This window comes from Arachis ipaensis, chromosome B07 (assembly GCF_000816755.2).
Source record: "Arachis ipaensis cultivar K30076 chromosome B07, Araip1.1, whole genome shotgun sequence".
NCBI classification, from domain to species: domain Eukaryota; kingdom Viridiplantae; phylum Streptophyta; class Magnoliopsida; order Fabales; family Fabaceae; genus Arachis; species Arachis ipaensis.
The window spans coordinates 79,842,881-79,867,280 of NC_029791.2; the positions used below are offsets into that span (position 1 = coordinate 79,842,881).

General features: G+C 38.5%; 1 protein-coding gene and 1 long non-coding RNA gene across 2 annotated transcripts; both read left to right on the plus strand.

Annotated features, from left to right (window-relative positions):
* On the plus strand, positions 5,818-7,414 carry LOC110264252. Its single transcript, XR_002350054.1, has 4 exons — positions 5,818-5,955; positions 6,416-6,570; positions 6,882-6,944; positions 7,189-7,414. It is a non-coding gene; the product is annotated as an uncharacterized LOC110264252 (long non-coding RNA).
* On the plus strand, positions 7,987-12,819 carry LOC110265091. Its single transcript, XM_021107860.1, has 8 exons — positions 7,987-7,997; positions 8,084-8,160; positions 8,283-8,634; positions 9,561-9,623; positions 10,644-10,692; positions 10,775-10,855; positions 11,095-11,132; positions 11,835-12,819. Exons 1-8 carry the CDS (start codon positions 7,987-7,989, stop codon positions 11,863-11,865), a joined length of 702 nt encoding a protein of 233 aa, XP_020963519.1. The 3' UTR covers positions 11,866-12,819.

The window sequence follows — 24,400 nt, forward strand, 5'->3', positions numbered from 1 at the left end:
CTTGATGTGTTTGTTAGTGATTTCAGATTGAAAAGGGCCAGGAATGGTTCAAAGGAGTGATGAGAAAGCATGCAAAGTGGAGAAATCATGAAAAGCCAAAGATTTGGGATGCGCCCATGGACACGCGCGTGCACTAGACGCCTACGCGTGGATCGAGCAATACTCCAGGGATGCTTACGCGTGCTGTACGCATACTCGTCGATGCCGTACGTGACTTCTTTAATGAAAACGTGCCTAGCGATTTTTGAGGAGCTTCTGGCCCAAATTGGAGTTGAATCTTGGCGGGAAAAGATTAAAAGAGCCAAGGATTGAAGGGGACATCATCACTTCACATCTGGGATCATTCATTACACTTTAGTTTCAGTTTTAGTTTCCTAGAGAGAGAAGCTCTCTCTCCTCTCTAGAATTAGGATTAGGTTTAGGTTAGAATTTGTAGATATAGGTTTTAATCTTTACTTTCATCTACTTTTCCTTTTCAATTCCTTGTTTTTACATCTTGTTCTTCTACTCTTTTGTTGAAGTTTTCTCTATTTTTGTTCCTACACTTTGTTGTGGATCTACTTTTGTTCTTTTATTTTCTTTTAATGCAAGTTGAGGTAATTCATGTTAATTGTGATTTCCTTGATTGTTGTTGTTAATTCTTTGCATTTAATTGTTGTTAGAATTCATTTTTGTTGTGATTTTACTATGCTTTCTTTTTGTACCTTCCAAGTATTTGATAGAATGCTTGGTTGGATTTTAGAGTAGAATTTTATGCTCTTGGCTTGGGATAGTAATTTAGGAACTCTTGAGTTGCTAATGTCCAAGTAATTGATGATTTGGAGCCATTAACTCTAGTTTTCACCAATTGAAATAGTGGAGAGTTAGGACTTATGGACTTGGATTGATATAGCTCATTTGACTTTCCCCTACTACTAGTAAGAGGATGATTTAATGGGATTGATCCTTGCCAATTCTCATATTGTGGTTAGTGATTAGGATAGAGATCCTTGACCACCAAACCTTACCAAGATTGCTTTATCATTTACATTCCATTGACATTTATTTTTCTTATCTCTTATCCAAAACCCCCAAAATATACAACTCATAACCAATAACAAGAACACTACCCTGCAATTCCTTTAAGAGACGACCTGAGGTTTAAATACTTCGGTTATTAGGATTATTAGGGGTTTGTTACTTGTGACAAACAAAATTTTTGCATGAAAGGATTATTGTTGGTTTAGAAACTATACTTGCAACGAGATTTCATTAACGAAATTCTACACCATCAATTTTCCGTTCATCAAAATGGTGCCGATGCCGGGGAGCTTGCAATTGTGTGCCTTTTTATTGGTTATTGTATATATGTGAATATTGTGAATAGGCTTGTCTTTTGCTTGTTTACTAATTTTTGTTAGTTTTATTTTTCTCTTCCACTATGAATTCTCACTTTGGCTATGAGTTTGGTTCAAATTGTGTTGTAGGAAATGTGAACTTCAATGATAACATGCACCGAGGATGAGACACTTCAAGATGGGAGGAGCCTCAAGGAATTGATCACTCCTATTGGCAACAACCTCCGGATACTTATAGGTATAATTCACACCCTAATGCATGCCAATTCAATGGCTATGGTAACTCTTTTTGTGATAATCAAGTACCACCACTATATGCTTATGAACCTTATCCTCAACATGACCATCAACCATGCTCACAAGCCCATTTTTACCAAGCACCTTCTTGTGACCCATATCCATTATATGATTAATTACCCATACCACATCCTTGTGACCATTATGCGCAAAAACCTTTAGAACCACCACAATTCCATTATGATTACCACTAAGAACCACCTCAATACATACCATCTCCATGCCCTTACTAAAAAGAACTACCTTCCTACTATAAACCCTTTCTCCAAAATGATGAACCTTCCTATCCACCCCAAGCCCTAATGGATGAATCTCTAGCTTTGATACCTAAAGGACAACTGGACATGCAACGGGATACACTTGAGTTTGTAATTAATTTGACTAAGGTAGTGCACACTTTGGCCTACCAATGCTTGAACACTCAAGTTGTTTCCATGGCCACATGTGAAAAACCAAAGGAAGAGCAAACCACGAAGAATCCAGTGAAGAAGGAGGAGTCGGTGGTTGTATTGGAGCAATCGGAGAAACCTATGGTTATTGAAGCAAAGGAAGAAGTAGTTGAAGATTTAGGAGATGCGAACCACCATGTGGGTCTCAACAACCTCCAGAGCATATCAAAATTGAAGAATATAAAGAGGTTGGTAATGATATGGATTCAATCATCAATGCCTTCTTATCAACAATTGAATCCTCTCCTATGGGACATGAAATTTAAGCTATTGAAGACAACTCAACACCAAATGATGTTGGTGATCTCATTGAAGACTCTTCCATCGAATGTGAAGTTGATATGGAAGTAGATTTCACACAACCTCCCAAGTTTGACTTGATTGATGATGAGGAGGAATTAGAAGAAGTCAACAAGAAAGAAGAAGCTGAAAGAATTTGTCAAGAGGTGGAGATACCCAAAGAAGAGCATAAGGAAGTCGACCTCGCATTGTCTAAGTGTGGGGAGGTTTCCCTCCCTAAATCACCGTCCAACACAACATTCAAGTGGGTAAAATTCCTACCCTTAAGCTTTACTTTCTCACTTGAATATGGCTTGATTGAAATGGATGGACAACTTAGAGCTCTTTGTAGAACTAAGAGTAAGAAGGAGATGTGTAGTGGTTGGAAGTTGGGAATTGGGCTCATTGAGGTCAAGTTCTCAAGGCATCGGGACCATGATTGGAAGCATGTTACTTTGTATGGGTCTAGGAAGAAGACTTGGTGTACTAAAGAGAATTCTATATGCCAACCATCCAAACGGAAAATTCATGAAGATCAACTTGAAGACGGGTGCAAAAAAAAGATATGGGATCCCAGATCGATGCATGAAGACCAACTATGGGAGCTCATATCTTGGTTGGAACTCCATCCAAACTTGGTGAAGATGGTTGGAATTTCCGTCAACCATTTGAGGAGCAAAGATCCTTGGAGATTCAAGGATGAGTACAAACATAAGCCACCATGACAAAGAGCTTCCCAAGGGTCCAACTTAAGGACTTAAACTAAAAGTGCTAGGTGGGAGACACCCCACCATGGTAAACTCTTTCCACTCTCTTGTAGCTTCGATTAATAAGTGATTTGGGTTACCATTGTAGGTAGTTTTTCTTTTCATGTAGTTGTTTCAATAAATTGGTTGTTGGTTGCTTGTGAAGCAAGCTTCCCTTGCTTGTTTTTGGAAACTCTCAAAAAGCCAAAAAGACTTTTGTAATTTTGCAATTGTGGTTATTTTTGAGTTGTAGGTAGTGTTAAGGAGAGATTTAGCTGTTTTTAATATCTCTGAAAAAAAAAGAGAGGCAGGACGCGTACGCATGCAGTATGCGTGCGCGTCCATACACGGATGCAGCCCCATACATTTTCCAGAGAGTTGGGTAACTGGTGCACGAAATCACAATCACACTTTTGCAATTCCGCACAACTAACCAGCAAGTGTACTGGGTCGTCCAAGTAATACCTTACGTGAGTAAGGGTCGATCCCACGGAGATTGTCGGCTTGAAGCAAGCTATGGTTATCTCGTAACTCTTAGTCAGGATATCAATAATTCTCAGATTTAATTGTAAAAAGTAAAAGAACATGAAATAAATACTTGTTTTGCAGTAATGGAGAAAAAAGGCCTATGGCCACGTTTTTTTTAGCTACGCTTTAAAAGCGTGGCCAAAAGTGATCAGTGGCCACGCTTTGTGAGGGTGGCGACTGAATAGAGATTTAGCTACGTTTTTTCTTGCTACGCTTCAAAAGCGTAGCGAAAAGGGTCAATGGCCACGCTTTTATAAGGGTAGCAATTGATTCGAGATTTGGCCACGCTTTTTTTTCTACGCTTAAAAAGCGTAGCCATAGAGAGAAATAGGCACGCTTTTAAAGCGTGGCGACAGAATTTTGTTATAGGGTCATTTTAAAAGCGTGGCCGTTTCCTCTAACTCTTTTGGCACGCTTCAAAAGCATGGCCAAAAGGTTTCCATAAAAAAAAAGAATTTCAGTGAACTCCCTTCAAAAGTACTAAGTTACCATAATACACCATCTACTCTTCCAAACTTTAACTTTCTCCTTGTCACAAATGCCCTAACACATTCAGATCAGATAACCCTAAGCCCACACACGAAGCGACAATTGCTCTCTAAGCCCTCCAGATCAGACAACCCTAACCTTGTCTTCATTGTGCCTCACGAAGAATCCCCTAACCGCGATGAGGAACATCAGATCGAAGAACCCCTAACCTCTCTTCATTGTGCACTCCCCAAAGAATGTCGTCGGCGTGCGCGATACCTCTGTCGGCAATCCCTCTTCCGGCAACTAAAAGTGCTAGGTGGGAGACACCCCACCATGGTAAACTCTTTCCACTCTCTTGTAGCTTCGATTAATAAGTGATTTGGGTTACCATTGTAGGTAGTTTTTCTTTTCATGTAGTTGTTTCAATAAATTGGTTGTTGGTTGCTTGTGAAGCAAGCTTCCCTTGCTTGTTTTTGGAAACTCTCAAAAAGCCAAAAAGACTTTTGTAATTTTGCAATTGTGGTTATTTTTGAGTTGTAGGTAGTGTTAAGGAGAGATTTAGCTGTTTTTAATATCTCTGAAAAAAAAAGAGAGGCAGGACGCGTACGCATGCAGTATGCGTGCGCGTCCATACACGGATGCAGCCCCATACATTTTCCAGAGAGTTGGGTAACTGGTGCACGAAATCACAATCACACTTTTGCAATTCCGCACAACTAACCAGCAAGTGTACTGGGTCGTCCAAGTAATACCTTACGTGAGTAAGGGTCGATCCCACGGAGATTGTCGGCTTGAAGCAAGCTATGGTTATCTCGTAACTCTTAGTCAGGATATCAATAATTCTCAGATTTAATTGTAAAAAGTAAAAGAACATGAAATAAATACTTGTTTTGCAGTAATGGAGAAAAAAGGCCTATGGCCACGTTTTTTTTAGCTACGCTTTAAAAGCGTGGCCAAAAGTGATCAGTGGCCACGCTTTGTGAGGGTGGCGACTGAATAGAGATTTAGCTACGTTTTTTCTTGCTACGCTTCAAAAGCGTAGCGAAAAGGGTCAATGGCCACGCTTTTATAAGGGTAGCAATTGATTCGAGATTTGGCCACGCTTTTTTTTCTACGCTTAAAAAGCGTAGCCATAGAGAGAAATAGGCACGCTTTTAAAGCGTGGCGACAGAATTTTGTTATAGGGTCATTTTAAAAGCGTGGCCGTTTCCTCTAACTCTTTTGGCACGCTTCAAAAGCATGGCCAAAAGGTTTCCATAAAAAAAAAGAATTTCAGTGAACTCCCTTCAAAAGTACTAAGTTACCATAATACACCATCTACTCTTCCAAACTTTAACTTTCTCCTTGTCACAAATGCCCTAACACATTCAGATCAGATAACCCTAAGCCCACACACGAAGCGACAATTGCTCTCTAAGCCCTCCAGATCAGACAACCCTAACCTTGTCTTCATTGTGCCTCACGAAGAATCCCCTAACCGCGATGAGGAACATCAGATCGAAGAACCCCTAACCTCTCTTCATTGTGCACTCCCCAAAGAATGTCGTCGGCGTGCGCGATACCTCTGTCGGCAATCCCTCTTCCGGCCCGTAACCCTCCTTTAAGTTTCTTCTCTCTTCTCTCGACACTCTCTCCCGCAAGCTCACTCTGGCTCACCTCTCTCACGGCTGGTCTCGCCGTCGACCCCTCTCTCTCTGGTTTCACGCTTCTCTCGCGCCCATTTCAGACTCAAGCTCATCGCTCTCTGTCACCACCGTCGCAAGCTCTGTCGCGCTCTGTCACCATTGCAAGCTCGTCTTCTTGTGTCGGCCGTCAACGCTTCCTTCGTCGTGAGTTGGTCCTGGGTAGGTGAGTTTCAGCTTCCTTTGGCCCTGTTAAGTCATCAGTATATCTTGAATTTGTTGCTGAAAGTTGAGATTGTTGCTGAAATAATGATTCTGCTAATTTTGTTTTGCTGTAAATCATATTCCGAGAATTGAAGTATAAGTTTTTGTTGCTGAAAGTTATTATACTTAAATTTTTTGTTAAAAATGATCAATGGGCTGAATTTGTTGCTGCTAAGTTGAATTGTTGCTGAACATATCGCTGAGCAATTTTGTTGTTGTTGGATAACGTCACTATTCTTTTAAGTAGCAAGTAGATTTAAACTCTGTAATGAAACCAGTGGGATTTATTTTAAAATTTACAGTTTTTAATATATGAATATTTTAAAAGTGCATGAGTTGGTTGTGGCTGTGTTGTGTTGAATGTGTTAGTTAAATTGATTTTATTGTTAAAAAATGAACTAAGTTGCTGTCTTCTTGTTAAGGTTGGTAAATTAGGAACTGGGAGGATGAAATTGAGTTAGATGGAGAAGTGATTGAATTGAGTTACCGCGGCTCGTATCCCTGGTGGCAATTGCTGAGAGAAAGTGTAGAGAGAAGCCCAGCCAGAGCTTCATTGCTTTATCTGCCCTTGTTCCTGGTATAACGTTTCATTTCAAATAAATAAAATGAAGATAAAGGCTGCACCATGACAAAAATCAGTTTGGAACAGTATATTAAATTCTCTTGGTCATTGTTTGCTCCTCTGTCTGTACTTTTCAAGATGGATTGCATCTTCTAAATTATCACTTCTATTGCAATAGTTAATGTTCTATTATTTGGTTTTGCATTGAAATATTGCCTCAAATTAATGATTCTTTAAGCTGATGTTTCTGTGTATGTTATATAGCATTCTAATACAATTGAGCTGGATATTTTGTATTTGCTAACTTGTTTACTCTGTTGTTTCAGGTGTTCACTACTATGGCATTCATCTTGTTCGCTGAAGAGAATGTTGACATTGCTGTTGTTGAGGTAAATTATCTATTTTCTTCACTGGTAATTGCTTCAGGCTATTAAGTTATTGTTCTGATTTTGTTGTTTCTATGTTGCCCCCCCACCAAAAAGTCTTGAGATTATATTGGCTTTGTCTAAGCCAACATAATGGATAGTTCTTGATAGTGTTTAATTGTTAATATTGTCTTTATTTTAAAAAATTTAAACCTAAAACTGTGAGATGGCCAAAGTCATAATGTTGTATTTTTATTTAATTCTACAGGCTGGTTTAGGGGGTGCTCGGGATGCAACGAATGTTATATCCTCAGTTAGGTGTTTCTCTCCATGATCTTATTTTCTCAATAATAAGATATCTAAACTTGAAATGAAATGACGTTTTTCTTGGAGACAAAACACGCTACAACTGCATAGATACTAAATTGAGGACTATTGACAAGGATACAATCCAATTCTTATGTACATGACTAAATGCAATAGTAGCTACATTGAGCTTATTTTGTCCTATTCCAATTACTCAATGCTCATTAAAAAGAAGCATATTTAAATTAGCTAGAGAGCTTTCCATCTTTGCCTTTAAGAACTGTCGTTTGTTTAATCCTTGCATTCTATACGTAAAATAGACCAGAAATAGTTATTGATATGAAATATCCTTTCATTTATGTCTTAATTTAAAGCATAATAACATATTTTGAGATAAAAATACCCTAAAATGTATGCAAAGTGGCAAAACAGGGATCTTATGTTGCTGTGACAGCTAAATAGGATTTCCTTTTTGTCGGATGGATTGGACCTATCTTCTATTGATTTAGATTTGTGTTAATGTATAAATTTTAAAATTTTATTCTTCATACATAAACACCAGAGCGAAATAAAACTTTTCTCTATATTCTTGGTACACAGATGTTTATCTTTTACAATTTTATTACCATTATGGACAATATTGTTTATCTTTTCTCTATATTCATGGTATGCCAATGGCTGCACTAATTTACTAATTTACTAATTTGTTTACTAATTTGAAGGATAAAGGCTGCACCACATACTCCACTTAGGCAGCGTGATGATCCTGAGGTGAATACCTTTCATATATTAGGTTGAAATTTCATAAAATGGATTGCATAACTAATGATTGGTTTCATTTCTTTTTTCTCAGACAGGTTCCATTTTAGAGAAACTTACAGAGGAGAACTTACGGGACTGGGGGCTTTTGCAAGACTTCTATCGTTTTGTGAAGGTAACGGAGCTTGTATAGTTTCTTTTTTAGGTTGTTTGTACAATCAAGCATTACATTAATTTATCCTGGAAGCTCAGAGACAGGTAGGAGAGAAATCCCCTAACCGCGATGAGGAATATCAGATCGAAGAACCCCTAACCTTTCTTCATTGTGCACTCCCCGAAGAACGTTGCCGGCGCGCGCGATACTTTTGTCGGCAATCCCTCTTCCGACCCGTAACCCTCCTTTAAGTTTCTTCTCTCTTCTCTCGACACTCTCTCCCTCAAGCTCACTGTGGCTCACCTCTCTCACGGCTGGTCTCGCCGTCGACCCCTCTCTCTCTGGTTTCACGCTTCTCTCGCGCCCATTTCAGACTCAAGCTCATCGCTCTCTGTCACCACCGTCGCAAGCTCTGTCGCGCTCTGTCACCATTGCAAGCTCGTCTTCTTGTGTCGGCCGTCAACGCTTCCTTCGTCGTGAGTTGGTCCTGGGTAGGTGAGTTTCAGCTTCCTTTGGCCCTGTTAAGTCATCAGTATATCTTGAATTTGTTGCTGAAAGTTGAGATTGTTGCTGAAATAATGATTCTGCTAATTTTGTTTTGCTGTAAATCATATTCCGAGAATTGAAGTATAAGTTTTTGTTGCTGAAAGTTATTATACTTAAATTTTTTGTTAAAAATGATCAATGGGCTGAATTTGTTGCTGCTAAGTTGAATTGTTGCTGAACATATCGCTGAGCAATTTTGTTGTTGTTGGATAACGTCACTATTCTTTTAAGTAGCAAGTAGATTTAAACTCTGTAATGAAACCAGTGGGATTTATTTTAAAATTTACAGTTTTTAATATATGAATATTTTAAAAGTGCATGAGTTGGTTGTGGCTGTGTTGTGTTGAATGTGTTAATTAAATTGATTTTATTGTTAAAAAATGAACTAAGTTGCTGTCTTCTTGTTAAGGTTGGTAAATTAGGAACTGGGAGGATGAAATTGAGTTAGATGGAGAAGTGATTGAATTGAGTTACCGCGGCTTGTATCCCTGTTGGCAATTGCTGAGAGGAAGTGTAGAGAGAAGCCCAGCCAGAGCTTCATTGCTTTATCTGCCCTTGTTCCTGGTATAACGTTTCATTTCAGATAAATAAAATGAAGATAAAGGCTGCACCATGACAAAAATCAGTTTGGAACAGTATATTAAATTCTCTTGGTCATTGTTTGCTCCTCTGTCTGTACTTTTCAAGATGGATTGCATCTTCTAAATTATCACTTCTATTGCAATAGTTAATGTTCTATTATTTGGTTTTGCATTGAAATATTGCCTCAAATTAATGATTCTTTAAGCTGATGTTTCTGTGTATGTTATATAGCATTCTAATACAATTGAGCTGGATATTTTGTATTTGCTAACTTGTTTACTCTGTTGTTTCAGGTGTTCACTGCTATGGCATTCATCTTGTTCACAGAAGAGAATGTTGACATTGCTGTTGTTGAGGTAAATTATCTATTTTCTTCACTGGCAATTGCTTCAGGCAAACCTGCTATTAAGTTGTTGTTCTGATTTTGTTGTTTCTTTATTGCGCCCCCTCCCCCCCCAGAAAAAGTCTTGAGATAATATTGGCTTTGTCTAAGCCAACATAATGGATAGTTCTTGATAGTGTTTAATTGTTAATATTGTCTTTATTTTAAAAAATTTAAACCTAAAACTGTGAGATGGCCAAAGTCATAATGTTGTATCTTCATTTAATTCTACAGGCTGGTTTAGGGGGTGCTCGGGATGCAACGAATGTTATATCCTCAGTTAGGTGTTTCTCTCCATGATCTTATTTTCTCAATAATAAGATATCTAAACTTGAAATGAAATGACGTTTTTCTTGGAGACAAAACACGCTACAACTGCATAGATACTAAATTGAGGACTATTGACAAGGATACAATCTAATTCTTATGTACATGACTAAATGCAATAGTAGCTACATTGAGATTATTTTGTCCTATTCCAATTACTCAATGCTCATTAAAAAGAAGCATATTTAAATTAGCTAGAGAGCTTTCCATCTTTGCCTTTAAGAACTGTCGTTTGTTTAATCCTTGCATTCTATACGTAAAATAGACTAGAAATAGTTATTGATATGAAATATCCTTTCATTTATGTCTTAATTTAAAGCACAATAACATTTTTTGAGAGAAAAATACCCTAAAATGTCTGCAAAGTGGCAAAACAGGGATCTTATGTTGCTGTGACAACTAAATAGGATTTCCTTTTTGTCGGATGGATTGGACCTATCTTCTATTGATTTAGATTTGTGTTAATGTATAAATTTTAAAATTTTATTCTTCATACATAAACACTAGAGCGAAATAAAACTTTTCTCTATATTCTTGGTACAGAGATGTTTATCTTTTACAATTTTATTACCATTATGGACAATATTGTTTATCTTTTCTCTATATTCATGGTATGCCAATGGCTGCACTAATTTACTAATTTACTAATTTGTTTACTAATTTGAAGGATAAAGGCTGCACCACATACTCCCCTTAGGCTACGTGATGATCCTGAGGTGAATACCCTATATATATTAGGTTGAAATTTCATAAAATGGATTGCATAACTAATGATTGGTTTCATTTCTTTTTTCTCAGACAGGTTCCATTTTAGAGAAACTTACAGAGGAGAACTTACGGGACTGGGGGCTTTTGCAAGACTTCTATCGTTTTGTGAAGGTAACGGAGCTTGTATAGTTTCTTTTTTAGGTTGTTTGTACAATCAAGCATTACATTAATTTATCCTGGAAGCTCAGAGACAGGTAGGAGAGATATACCTAAATGAAAAGAGTTCAAGATCTCATCAAATTATCAGATTGATGTGTGCCTTTCCATTTCTGTAATTAAATTCTTGTACTTTTTATATCTTAAAAAATAATTAAAAAAAAGCTCCTAATATTGAAATTGTATTGTTTTAGACAATAGAAAGTTCTGCCAAGGAATTCTTTGGGCAAAGGTAACTCAGCCACCCTAGCTGCCAGCGTGGTATGCTTATAAATTCCTTGTTGTGCATGTTAATTACCTTGACTTTTATTCCATTGCTTTACTTTCAGTTTTCTCCTTCTAATATATACCATATTTCCTCCTATTTTTGTATGAACGGCATGCAAATAATGTGTTTCTTTTTGATAAATAATTTTGATCAAATAATGCAGGGTTTCTTCTATGAAGACTGCTAAACCTACTGTTAATGGTATGAATTTGTTGTTTTTAATTATAATTTTTTATCAAATATGAAGTGTGTAGTTGAGTTGCTTAATTTCATTAGATAGAGAAACATTCTTGTGCCTTTCTATTCAATAGCTTTTGAGAGCTATGATGGTTCATGATATGGTGGTATTCAGAACCTTTGTGATAAAGATTTTTAGAGTTTGATCCTTATTGCCCCAATCCTAAAATTGTATTTTAGCGCAATATATGGGTAGACCTCTGCATTGTCCATGCAATAAGCCCAAAATAAGTGGTTGTGAGGGGCATGCATATTAGATATAAAAGTATTTACATGCCTCTACTGAACAACTTAAGTTTTTGGAAAAGTTGCTTCAATGATAAATTTTACTAGTTTGAATGAATTGATATAGGTATTTGATTACAGGCTTATGATAGTTGTAAATTCTATTAGGCATTGAAAGACTTTGGTTTGGTTTTCGTTGTATAGGTGGAACTCATGCAATTCAAGGAATTCCTAAAATAATTTTGATAAATCTCTTGGAGAAGAGGTAATTTTATTTCTATCATGTCTACTGCTGCTTCCCTTGCATGTGTTTCTTTTTGCAATTCATATTTGAATACTGCCAAAAATGTGGTTGCAGATAAGAGCTAGCCTAAATGAGCATTTTGGTTCCTGCAGGGAGATCTCGAGGGTGTCAGTCCCAAAAGATTTTGATAGTGTTTATTATTAATTTGACAGAGTGTGGCGTTGGCTTTGATATGATAATTAACTAAAAGTTTGATTTCTTTATCCATTTATTTATTATTAATTTTTATTATTTATAGCTTGAGAATGAGGACATGCTCTATCTACTTTCTATTGATTTTTGGTTATCACTGCTAGTATTTAACAGGTTATGGTGGTTGATGCTGAGGCATACACCTATGATGATGAGGTCATCAAGAAAGTTGAAGCAATGGGGAAGCCCGAAAATCCTGAAGAAGAAAGCTAATGTGGAAACTACTAGAGCCATAAAACATCATCAAGAAAGCTGAAGCAATGGGGAAGCCCGAAAATCCTGAAGAAGAAGCTACTGTGGAAACTACTAGAGCCATAAAACATCATCAAGAAAGCTGAAGCAATGGGGAAGCCCGAAAATCCAGAAGAAGAAGCTACTGTGGAAACTACCAGAGCCATAAAAGCTTCTCAGTTGTTGCTAAATGCCATTGAAATCCTGAAGAAGAAGCTGGATGCATGCTGTACGTCTCTGAGCACATAGTGGAGGCTGATGATTAGTTTGCTGAATTGGGTCCACATATGTGAGGAGGTTGATCAAAATTATTGTTAGATAGGATGGCAAAGTTATTGGAATTGTAATTCATGTATTAGGAATACATTGCGTATTTATCATTTTTATTTTTGATATTTTGTCATACTGTCATGTGATTAAACATTTTTTTGGTGAATGTTTATGTATGTTGGATTAGTGGATTTAAAATTATTGGTCATTGTCTAAATTTTAAAATTATCTATTAATTTTGTAAGGTTTTATTACAAAGATTAAAAGAAAACTATAGGTTACTGAATAAAGTTTTTGCCAGGCTTTAAAAGCGTAGCCATATTGTACAGCAATAATCAATTGGCACGCTTTGAAAGCGTAGCTGTATGTCTTGCTATTGGCACGCTTTAAAAGCGTAGCTGTATCTCTCTCTATTGGCACACTTTAAAAGCGTAGCCATATGTCTCTCTATTGGTACGCTTGAAAAGCGTAGCCATATCTTGTTATTGGCACGCTTTAAAAGCGTAGCCATATATGGCACATATGGCCACGCTTTTAAAGCGTGGCGATCTTTAAAAGCGTCGCAAAAAATAAAGCGTGGCGATAGGTCACCAAAAGCGTGGCGATAGAGCAACCGGCACCCTTGCAGTTGTGACCCTTTCAAAAGCGTGCCGATAGCTCAAAAAGCGTGGCGAAAAGCTATCGCTATGCTTTTTTTGACTTTTCACCACGCTTTAAAAGCGTAGCAAAAGGCATGTTTTCTTGTAGTGACACCATCAATTTTCCGTTCATCAAAATGGCGCCGATGCCGGGGAGCTTGCAATTGTGTGCCTTTTTATTGGTTATTGTATATATGTGAATATTGTGAATAGGCTTGTCTTTTGCTTGTTTACTAATTTTTGTTAGTTTTATTTTTCTCTTCCACTATGAATTCTCACTTTGGCTATGAGTTTGGTTTAAATTGTGTTGTAGGAAATGTGAACTTCAATGATAACATGCACCGAGGATGAGACACTTCAAGATGGGAGGAGCCTCAAGGAATTGATCACTCCTATTGGCAACAACCTCCGGATACTTATAGGTATAATTCACACCCTAATGCATGCCAATTCAATGGCTATGGTAACTCTTTTTGTGATAATCAAGTACCACCACTATATGCTTATGAACCTTATCCTCAACATGACCATCAACCATGCTCACAAGCCCATTTTTACCAAGCACCTTCTTGTGACCCATATCCATTATATGACTAATTACCCATACCACATCCTTGTGACCATTATGCGCAAAAACCTTTAGAACCACCACAATTCCATTATGATTACCACTAAGAACCACCTCAATACATACCATCTCCATGCCCTTACTAAAAAGAACTACCTTCCTACTATAAACCCTTTCTCCAAAATGATGAACCTTCCTATCCACCCCAAGCCCTAATGGATAAATCTCTAGCTTTGATACCTAAAGGACAAGTGGACATGCAACGGGATACACTTGAGTTTGTAATTAATTTGACTAAGGTAGTGCACACTTTGGCCTACCAATGCTTGAACACTCAAGTTGTTTCCATGGCCACATGTGAAAAACCAAAGGAAGAGCAAACCACGAAGAATCCAGTGAAGAAGGAGGAGTCGGTGGTTGTATTGGAGCAATCGGAGAAACCTATGGTTATTGAAGCAAAGGAAGAAGTAGTTGAAGATTTAGGAGATGCGAACCACCATGTGGGTCTCAACAACCTCCAGAGCATATCAAAATTGAAGAATATAAAGAGGTTGGTAATGATATGGATTCAATCATCAATGCCTTCTTATCAACAATTGAATCCTCTCCTATGGGACATGAAATTGAAGCTATTGAAGACAACTCAACACCAAATGATGTTGGTGATCCCATTGAAGACTCTTCCATCGAATGTGAAGTTGATATGGAAGTAGATTTCACACAACCTCCCAAGTTTGACTTGATTGATGATGAGGAGGAATTAGAAGAAGTCAACAAGAAAGAAGAAGCTGAAAGAATTTGTCAAGAGGTGGAGATACCCAAAGAAGAGCATAAGGAAGTCGACCTCGCATTGTCTAAGTGTGGGGAGGTTTCCCTCCCTAAATCACCATCCAACACAACATTCAAGTGGGTAAAATTCCTACCCTTAAGCTTTACTTTCTCACTTGAATATGGCTTGATTGAAATGGATGGACAACTTAGAGCTCTTTGTAGAACTAAGAGTAAGAAGGAGATGTGTAGTGGTTGGAAGTTGGGAATTGGGCTCATTGAGGTCAAGTTCTCAAGGCATAGGGACCATGATTGGAAGCATGTTACTTTGTATGGATCTAGGAAGAAGACTTCGTGTACTAAAGAGAATTCTATATGCCAACCATCAAAACGGAAAATTCATGAAGATCAACTTGAAGACGGGTGCAAAAATAAGATATGGGATCCCAGATCGAAGCATGAAGACCAACTATGGGAGCTCATATCTTGGGTGGAACTCCATCCAAACTTGGTGAAGATGGTTGGAATTTCCGTCAACCATTTGAGGAGCAAAGATCCTTGGAGATTCAAGGATGAGTACAAACATAAGCCACCATGACAAAGAGCTTCCCAAGGGTCCAACTTAAGGACTTAAACTAAAAGTGCTAGGTGGGAGACACCCCACCATGGTAAACTCTTTCCACTCTCTTGTAGCTTCGATTAATAAGTGATTTGGGTTACCATTGTAGGTAGTTTTTCTTTTCATGTAGTTGTTTCAATAAATTGGTTGTTGGTTGCTTGTGAAGCAAGCTTCCCTTGCTTGTTTTTGGAAACTCTCAAAAAGCCAAAAAGACTTTTGTAATTTTGCAATTGTGGTTATTTTTGAGTTGTAGGTAGTGTTAAGGTATGGTTATCTCGTAATCACAATCACACTTTTGCAATTCCGCACAACTAACCAGCAAGTGTACTGGGTCGTCCAAGTAATACCTTACGTGAGTAAGGGTCGATCCCACGGAGATTGTCGGCTTGAAGCAAGCTATGGTTATCTCGTAACTCTTAGTCAGGATATCAATAATTCTCAGATTTAATTGTAAAAAGTAAAAGAACATGAAATAAATACTTGTTTTGCAGTAATGGAGAACAGGTTGAGGTTTTGGAGATGCTCCATCTTCTGAATATCTGCTTTCCTACTGTCTTCTTCTTCATGCATGCAAGGCTCCTTCCATGGCAAGCTATATGTTGGTGGATCACCGTTGTCAATGGCTACCATCCGTCCTCTCAGTGAAAATGGTCCAAATGCGGTGTCACCACAGGGCTAATCATCTGTTGGTTCTCACTCATGTTGGAATAGGATCCATTGATCCTTTTACGTCTGTCACTACGCCTAGCACTCGTGAGTTTGAAGCTCGTCACAGTCATCCCTTCCCAGATCCTACTCGAAATATCATAGACAAGGTTTAGACTTTCCGGATCTCAGGAATGGCCGCCAATAATTCTAGCCTATACCATGAAGGTTCTAATCTTAGATTAGAAACCCAAGAGATATGCACTCAAGCTATTGCAGATAGAATGGAGGTGGTTGTCAGGCACGCATTCATTGGTGAGAATAATGATGAGTGTCACGGATCATCACATTCATCAAGTTGAAGTGCGAGTGAATATCTTAGAATAGAAACAAACGTGATAGAATGAAAAACAGTAGTAATTACATTAATTTCTCGAGACACGGTAGAGCTTGATAAACCCATATTTTATGATATATATTGTGCTTAATTCAAGAGATTTATTCAATCCTTCACCCACTTATTCATGTAAATTGCATGGTTTTACTTTCCCTTCCTTATTATGTGATATATGTGAAATACATGTTTTCTATGCTTTGAAATTATTTATTTTGATTACCTTTTATTACCATTCGATGCCGTGATTTGTGTGTTGAGTAGTTTCAGATCTTCTAAGGCAGGAATGACTTAAAAGATGGAAAGGAAACATACAAAAATGGAAGGAAAGCACAAAAGGGAGTTTTTGAAGAAACTGGCAGCGACGCGAATGCATGGACAACGCGGCCGCATGCCTAGCGCGAAAAGACAGCGACGCGAACGCGCGCCATGAGCAGAACACAGATGACGCGGACGCATGACCGAAGCGAATGCGTGATAATGAAAACTCCAGATGACGCGACCGCGTGACCCACACGGACTCATGACAGACGCCACGCACCAGAAATTATAGAAAACGCTCCTAGCGATTTCTAAAGCCTTTTTTGGCCCAGATCCAAGTCCAGAAGGCACAAATTATAGGTTATGAAGTGAGAGAATGCATCCATTCAAAAAGGGAGATCTCCAATTTCACTTTTCATAGTTTAGATGTAGTTTTTAGAGAGAGAGGTTCTCTCCTCTCTCTTAGGTTTTAGCATTAGGATTTCTTGTTATTTCAATTTAGTATTCCGACTCTTTATTAGGTTCAATATTCCTCTTTTGCTTTCAGATCTTTTAAAGCTTTCTTTCAATTACTTTTGTTGCCAAATTGGCTTATGAACCATTCATGTTTAGATTTGATTTTCTATTTAATATAATTTGAGGTATTTTAGTTTATGATTATTTTATTCTATTTATGAATGCTCTTAATTTAATTTAGATATTTTCTTCCTTTTGGCTTTGGTTAAGTAATTGGTAACACTTGAGTTGTCAAACTCAGCAGTGGTTGAAATTGGCAGATTCCTAATTGGTAACACTTGGTAACTCTTTAGAGCTCCTCACCCCCAACCATGGGGTTTAGAGATTCATGCCGTAGAGAATACAATATGAAACGTGTAAAGTGTCATGAGGTGTGTAAATACAATAGCAAATGGTCCTATTTATAGAAAACTAGTAGCCTAAGGTTTACAGAAATGAGTAAACGATGCAGAATCCACTTCCGGGCCCACTTGGTGTGTGCTTGGGCTGAGCATTGAAGCTTTCATTTGTAGAGACTTTTCTTGGAGTTAAACGCCAGCTTTTGTGCCTGTTTGGGCGTTTAACTCCAGCTTTTATGCCAGTTTTGGCGTTTTGACGCCAGAATTTTTATGCTGAATTGGAACGCCGGTTTGGGCCATCAAATCACGGGCAAAGTATAGACTATTACATTGCTGGAAAGCCCAGGATGTTTACTTTTCAATGCAATTGAGATGCGCCAATTGACCTTCTGTAGCTCCAGAAAATCCACTTCGAGTGTAGGGAGGTCAGAATCCAACAGCATCTGCAGTCCTTTTTCAACCTCTGAATCAGATTTTTGCTTAGGTCCCTCAATTTCAGCCAAAAAATACTTGAAATCACAGAAAAACACACAAACTCATAGTAAAGTCCAGAAATATGATTTTTGAATAAAAACTAATAAAAACATAATAAAAACTAACTAAAATATACTAAAAACATACTAAAAACAATGCCAAAAAGCGTATAAATTATCCGCTCATCAGCAACCCTTGCGCAAACATTAAGCTTCTAGCACAAATCTCTTGCACACGTATGCGTACAGCACGCATATGCATCGATTGCATTTAAAAGAAGGCACATGCACGCGTACATGACGTGTACGCATCGATGCGCTGATACAGTTCCCATACATATGACCCGAGAGTTGTGCTAACTCCGGGCCAACATGAAGCCTCTGGCCCAATTCCCAACCCACGTGGATGCGTACATCACGCTTACGCATCCATGCCCACACTCCCATACACACAGACGCACATAAGACGCGTCTGTATCTATCCCTCTTTTCGCCCACCCACACGGACGTGTACAGTACGCGCACGCTTGGATTCAAAAACTTTAACCCCAGGGACGCGATGAACCCTAGTGCAATCGCGCACCCTAACCAGTCTCACCTCTAATGCTCCCTCTCCTTTCCCCTCTCCCTAACCCCAAGCTGCCATAGCTGCCATCGCAACCAACCGCCGGCGACCTCACAGCCACCGCCGTCATCTTCTTCTCTCCTCTCTTTCTTTCTTCCTCATTTTTTCTCTCTCACCGTTTCTCTTCTCACCTCTATCTCTCCTTCTCGTTCTCTGCTCTCCGTCCGGTGACTTACCGCCGGTGAGCACCCCAACCCTTCCCTCTATTTCTCCTCTCCCTCAGTTACCACCCATTTCTATCAGAACAGCACCCACACCGCTGCCCTGCTCTCTACACCGCACCTTCGCTCTTCACCCTCTGTTCTGCGTCACCTCTGTGCCGCCGTGAGGTCCGTCGCTGCCACCACTACTGGGCAGTGCTGTCATCAACCATCCCTTCCCTCTATCTTTTTGATTCTACTTGCTGCTTCCAGGTTCACCATTCTCCTGCCTCCATTGCTCTGTTCTCTTACTATTTTAATTAATTTTGTTTGTTAATTTTAGTTAGTTAGTTGATTAATTTTGGTTATTAGGATAGATAGATATGCATGTGGTTAGGTAGCTAGGTTGTGGTTAGAAGATTCTAGGCCTGATAAGTGCTCCGTTCCTGTTTACTTTGTGTATGTTACTTGCTTGGCTGTTGGTGAATGGTGAGTTGTTTTGTGTATATATTGCCTCTGCAATGCTGTTTCTAATTTCAAGCCTTGCTTATTTCCTGCTGCCCTGCCTGATTAGTGCTGCCCGAGACATATGAATTCGTTGATTGTTTTGCCTGTTTGATATGTTGAACTCATATGACTGTTTTTGCTGCTTTTCATTATCCAGGAACGTCCGATTTACTGCCAGAATGCTGCCCAAATTTTTAGAAATTGTTTTGTTCTTCAACTTGCACCCTAGGCATTGAACTTGGCCCTTTTGATTTAAGATCTACCTATCTTACACCAAGCTCAATTCCTAGGTTGATTTGGTTAGCATTTCCATGTTTGTTTTATTTCCCGTGATATGTATTTAACCTTCATATGCTTTCACTTTTCAAGTTGAATCAAATGCTTTGTGACTCATGCTAAGCCATCATTTGATCTTGACTTGCATTTTTTCTTGAATTTGGTTCATACAATTGCAATATTTGGTGCATTCTACTAGTGTAACCCCTTTTGAGAATTATCTTCAAAGTACCTTTGATTGCACTAGTGCATGTTTCACCTTTTGCAACACCAATTATTGCACATTCAGTGACCATGACATTGATTGGTGACTTGCTTTCAATTAATTGCTCTTGTTGCAATTTCATATTTCATCATCAATGACTACATCTTCCTTATGATTGTGAGAATCCTTGTATTCCATACTTTGTGAATTTATTTTGCTTGAGCCAATAACCGTCATATCACTAATCTGTGAACCGGTCTTCCAACTTCTAACTCGTTTAACCAGCTAACTTTTCTTTTCACTTTCAAACTAACCCTTTTACCATTATTTTGGGTATGACGCTTATTGAGCTTAATAAACGAGCATTGTGGAATTTTTTGCTTGAATTCTTGGTTTATGGCCTTGTTTTGAATTCTGATCTTTGTTGTTTGTATTCCAAGTTTTCATCCTTTTTACCTCACATCATGATCACATGTCAATCCTCTTATTTTATACATATGTCATTCTTTGCTTTCTATTCCTCTACTTGGCCTAATTGTTGATATCCTGTCATATTTGTTTTTCAGGATGGCTAACAAAGGGAAAGCCAAGGTTACCTCAAGAAAGAGGAAGAAACCTCAAGCCTCTACTTCTCCTTTCATGGCCTATGCAGAGAACCTAATTAATGACAAGGAGAAGGCCGATCTGTTGCTACCCACCAGGGACATAGATAGGTTCCCTAACCTATACTGTGAGCTCCGCTTCCTGAGCTACAATAAAAAGAACCTAAATATAGAAAAGAAGTTGGCCATCCCATCCGACCTGAGGCTGACCATTAACAGTCGTATTGAGAGAATGGGCCAGGATTTCATTGATAGGGAGCTGGATAGAGTGAACAGATCTTTGGTTCAAGAGTTTTATTGCAATTTCTTCAGACACACCCTTGAGTCAGTTCTCATCAGAGGCAGCCCAGTGCCAATCACAGAGGTCGCTATTGAGGATGCACTCAACTGTAGGCCTAAGACCAGTGACACAGATGCATTTGACCAGGATGAGGTGGAGCTGCATTGCATGACATTCGATTATAATGCCCTATGGAGTGTAGTGGCCACCCCGGATGCCCCTTGGGTGATGGATTCTGACAACAAGAAGTCCAAAGGGATGCAATTCACTTTTCTGACTAGAGAGGCCAGGACGTGGCAGCAGATTTTTGCCCATTACGTCATGCCGACCACCCACTTTATAGAGATTCCGGTAGCCATGCTTGTCCTAATCAGTTGCGTTCTGGAGGGGAAGGAGGTGTACTTCGCCTAGCTGATTAGGAGGTTTATGTCGTGCGCTCACACCCGTGGCTCATTCCCATTTTCGACATTGGTCACTCAGATGATCCAGAGAGCCGGTGTGTCGTGGCTAGCAGAGGATGTGTCTCCACCCCCTCTCCTCCCCTGAGAAGGAGGACGTGATGATTCCATGGGGGGCATGGGTGCACAAGAAGCCTCTATCACGGCATAGATCCTGAGCCAGAGCGGCAGTAGAAGGAGCTGGACCTTCTTCCACATCAGCAGCAGTAGAACACTCTTCAGCAGCACCATCAGTAGTCCTTTTACCACTACCAGCACCCCAGTCGGAGGCACCTCTACAGACGCATGCTACCCCAGAGACATAGCAGCCTCCCGAGGAGCCACAGCCTCAGCCCCAGTAGCCAGACGCGACTGTTAACCCTCATCCTGAGCCAAAGCACTAGCATCGAGGACGATGCTTGATCTTAAGTGTGGGGAGGTCACCGTCATCGCCGTCGGTGGATAGCTATCTTGGTGAACATTTTCGGACATCTATCTCCTATTTATGCTATTTTATCTTAGTTTATGTTATTTTGCTTCATTTTGCACTTTTTGGATTATTGTATATACTAGTATTGTGGACACCTTTTGTTCAACTTGTTGGACTTGCACTTTTGCTTTATATAGTTATTTTAGCTTGTTTTAGCCTTTTGGTTGTGATTAGAAAAATATTGTGGATTGTTGAGACCTAGTTGACCCTTTTTTACATATAAAACCATTTTGATTGAAAAAGGGATTAACTAAGGAATTTTTAGAATTTCTCAATCACGATATTGCATTTAGCATAAGCTTAGTCAAAACAATGAAATTTTTCAAAGAATTTATCTATAAGGCACCACCCCAATTGATTGAAAAATTTTGTGGAACTTGCTTGAATTCTATATTTTGTGAAGTATGCTTTGAGCTAAGAACACAAGCTTGTGAGATTTGAGCCTATTGATGTGGTTACATCTTATAACCACTTATTTTCCTTTCTTGTGTGCATTGTTCTCTTCTTATGATTGTAATCCTTGATTTGCCTAATCCTATATGTCCATTTATTCCTTGTATTCATGCATTTATATGATTGAGGCCATTGCTTTATTAGCTCACTTACTCAAATAGCCTTACCTTTTATTCTCCATTGTTAACCAATTTTGAGCCTACGCTTAACCTAATTATTCTTTATTTTAGGATATTACAAGCCTAAAGCGGAAAACAATAAAAGTCCCTTGTTTGGATCTTTGATTAGCTTAGGCTAGTGAGAGTGTTTATTATTCAAGTTTGGGTAGATTTGTGAACATTTGTTGGGATAAGAGGGTGTTTTGTATTTCTATATTTGGGAATTGGATGCATACTCATGTATTGATTAAATGTATAGACCTTGTGCATTGATGATGTTGTATAAAGTTTGAAAGAAAGAAAAATGAGAAAAAACAAAAGAAAAAGGAAAAGAAAAAAATAGAAAGAAAAAGAGAAAGAAGAAAAACAATAAAAAGGGGACAAAATGCCCCAAAGTAAAGTTCAATAAGAGTCAATGCATAAGTGTTGTGAAATGAAAAAGAAAATGCATGAGTATGTGAAAAAGTGAATGATGGGTAGTTAGGTTAGCACTTAATTGTATAGGTTATTATATAGGTTAGGTGGGAAAGTCTAGGCTAATCAAAGATTCAAATTCTAGTCTACTTAACCATATATGATCCCACCTTGACCCTAGCCCCATTACAACCTTTGAGAAAGACCTCATGATATTTGTATGCATGCATTGAATAATTGTTGATTGTTAGATGAAGAACAAATTTTGGAAAGTGTGGGGAGGTTGATAAACCCATTTTTAGGGTATATCTTGTGATGAATTTAGAGCATTTTGATAACCTTTCCTCACATTTATTCAATGAATTAGCATAGTTTTATGATTCTCCCCTAATTTGTTCTTGAGTGCGAAAACATGCTTTTAGACCCTTGATTTGATGATTTTACTCTTCCTTTGATTCCACTGGATGCCTTGATGTGTTTGTTAGTGATTTCAGATTGAAAAGTTCCAGGAATGGATATAAGGAGTGAAGAGAAATCATGCAAAGTGAAGAAATCATGAAAAGCCAAAGATTTCGGATGCGCCCATGGACGCGCGCGCGCACTAGACGCCTACGCGTGAATCGCACAATACTCCAGGCATGCGTACACGTGCTGCACGCGTACGCGTCGATGCCACACGTGACTTCTTTAATGAAAACGTGCCTGGCGATTTTTGAGGAGCTTCTGGCCCAAATTGGAGTTGAATCTTGGCGGGAAAAGATTAAAAGAGCCAAGGATTGAAGGGGAAATCATCACTTCACATCTGGGATCATTTATTACACTTTAGTTTTAGTTTTAGTTTCCTAGAGAGACAAGCTCTCTTTTCTCTCTAGAATTAGGATTAGGTTTAGGTTAGAATTTCTAGATCTAGGTTTGAATCTTTACTTTCATCTACTTTTCCCTTTCAATTCCTTGTTTTTACATCTTGTTCTTCTACTCTTTTGTTGAAGTTTTCCCTATTTTTAATCCTACACTTTATTGTGGATCTACTTTTGTTCTTTTATTTTCTTTTAATGCAAGTTGAGCTAATTCATGTTAATTGTGATTTCCTTGATTGTTGTTGTTAATTCTTTGCATTTAATTGTTGTTAGAATTCATTCTTCTTGTGATTTTACTATGCTTTCCTTTTGTGCCTTCCAAGTGTTTGATAGAATGCTTGGTTGGATTTTAGCATAGAATTTTATGCTGTTGGCTTGGGATAGTAATTTAGGAACTCTTGAGTTACTAATGTCCAAGTAATTGATGATTGGGAGCCATTAACTCTAGTTCTCACTAATTGAATTAGTGGAGAATTAGGACTTATGGACTTGGATTGATATAGCTCATTTGACTTTCCCCTACTACTAGTTAGAGGATGATTTAATGGGATTGATCCTTCGCAATTCTCATATTGTGGTTAGTGATTAGGATAGAGAACCTTGACCACCAATCCTTGCCAAGACCATTTTATCATTTACATTTCCATTGCCATTTATTTTTCTTGTCTCTTATCACAAACCCCCAAAATATAAAACTCATAACCAATAATAAGAACACTACCTTGAAATTCCTTTGAGAGATGACCCGAGGTTTAAATACTTCGGTTATTAGGATTGTTAGGGGTTTGTTACTTGTGACAAACAAAATTTTTGCATGAAATGATTATTATTGGTTTAGAAACTATACTTGCATGAAAGGAGATCATGATTCTTGATATGAATAATGATATGATGGCTAATGAGATGATGGCTCTTGGTATGAGTAAAAGGAGCATGGTTCATGGTATGGATAGAGAGGTGGTGGTTCTTGATATGAGTAAGGAGGGGATAAGGATGGAATTTTTTACAAAATTTCCTCTGCTATTTGCTCCAATTCATGGCAGGCAAGATCAAAAGATGATGGTTCTTGATATGAACAGAAAGAAGATGGTTTTTGTTAGGGATAGAGA

What these genes read in the sequence shown, in the direction of transcription:
- LOC110265091 (XM_021107860.1), top strand. An exon ending in ACTTCTATCGTTTTGTGAAG is followed by an intron (nt 8,161 to 8,282) that starts GTAACGGAGCTT and finishes GAGGAATATCAG; the next exon opens with ATCGAAGAACCCCTAACCTT. An exon ending in AAGGAATTCTTTGGGCAAAG is followed by an intron (nt 11,133 to 11,834) that starts GTAACTCAGCCA and finishes TTCGTTGTATAG; the next exon opens with GTGGAACTCATGCAATTCAA.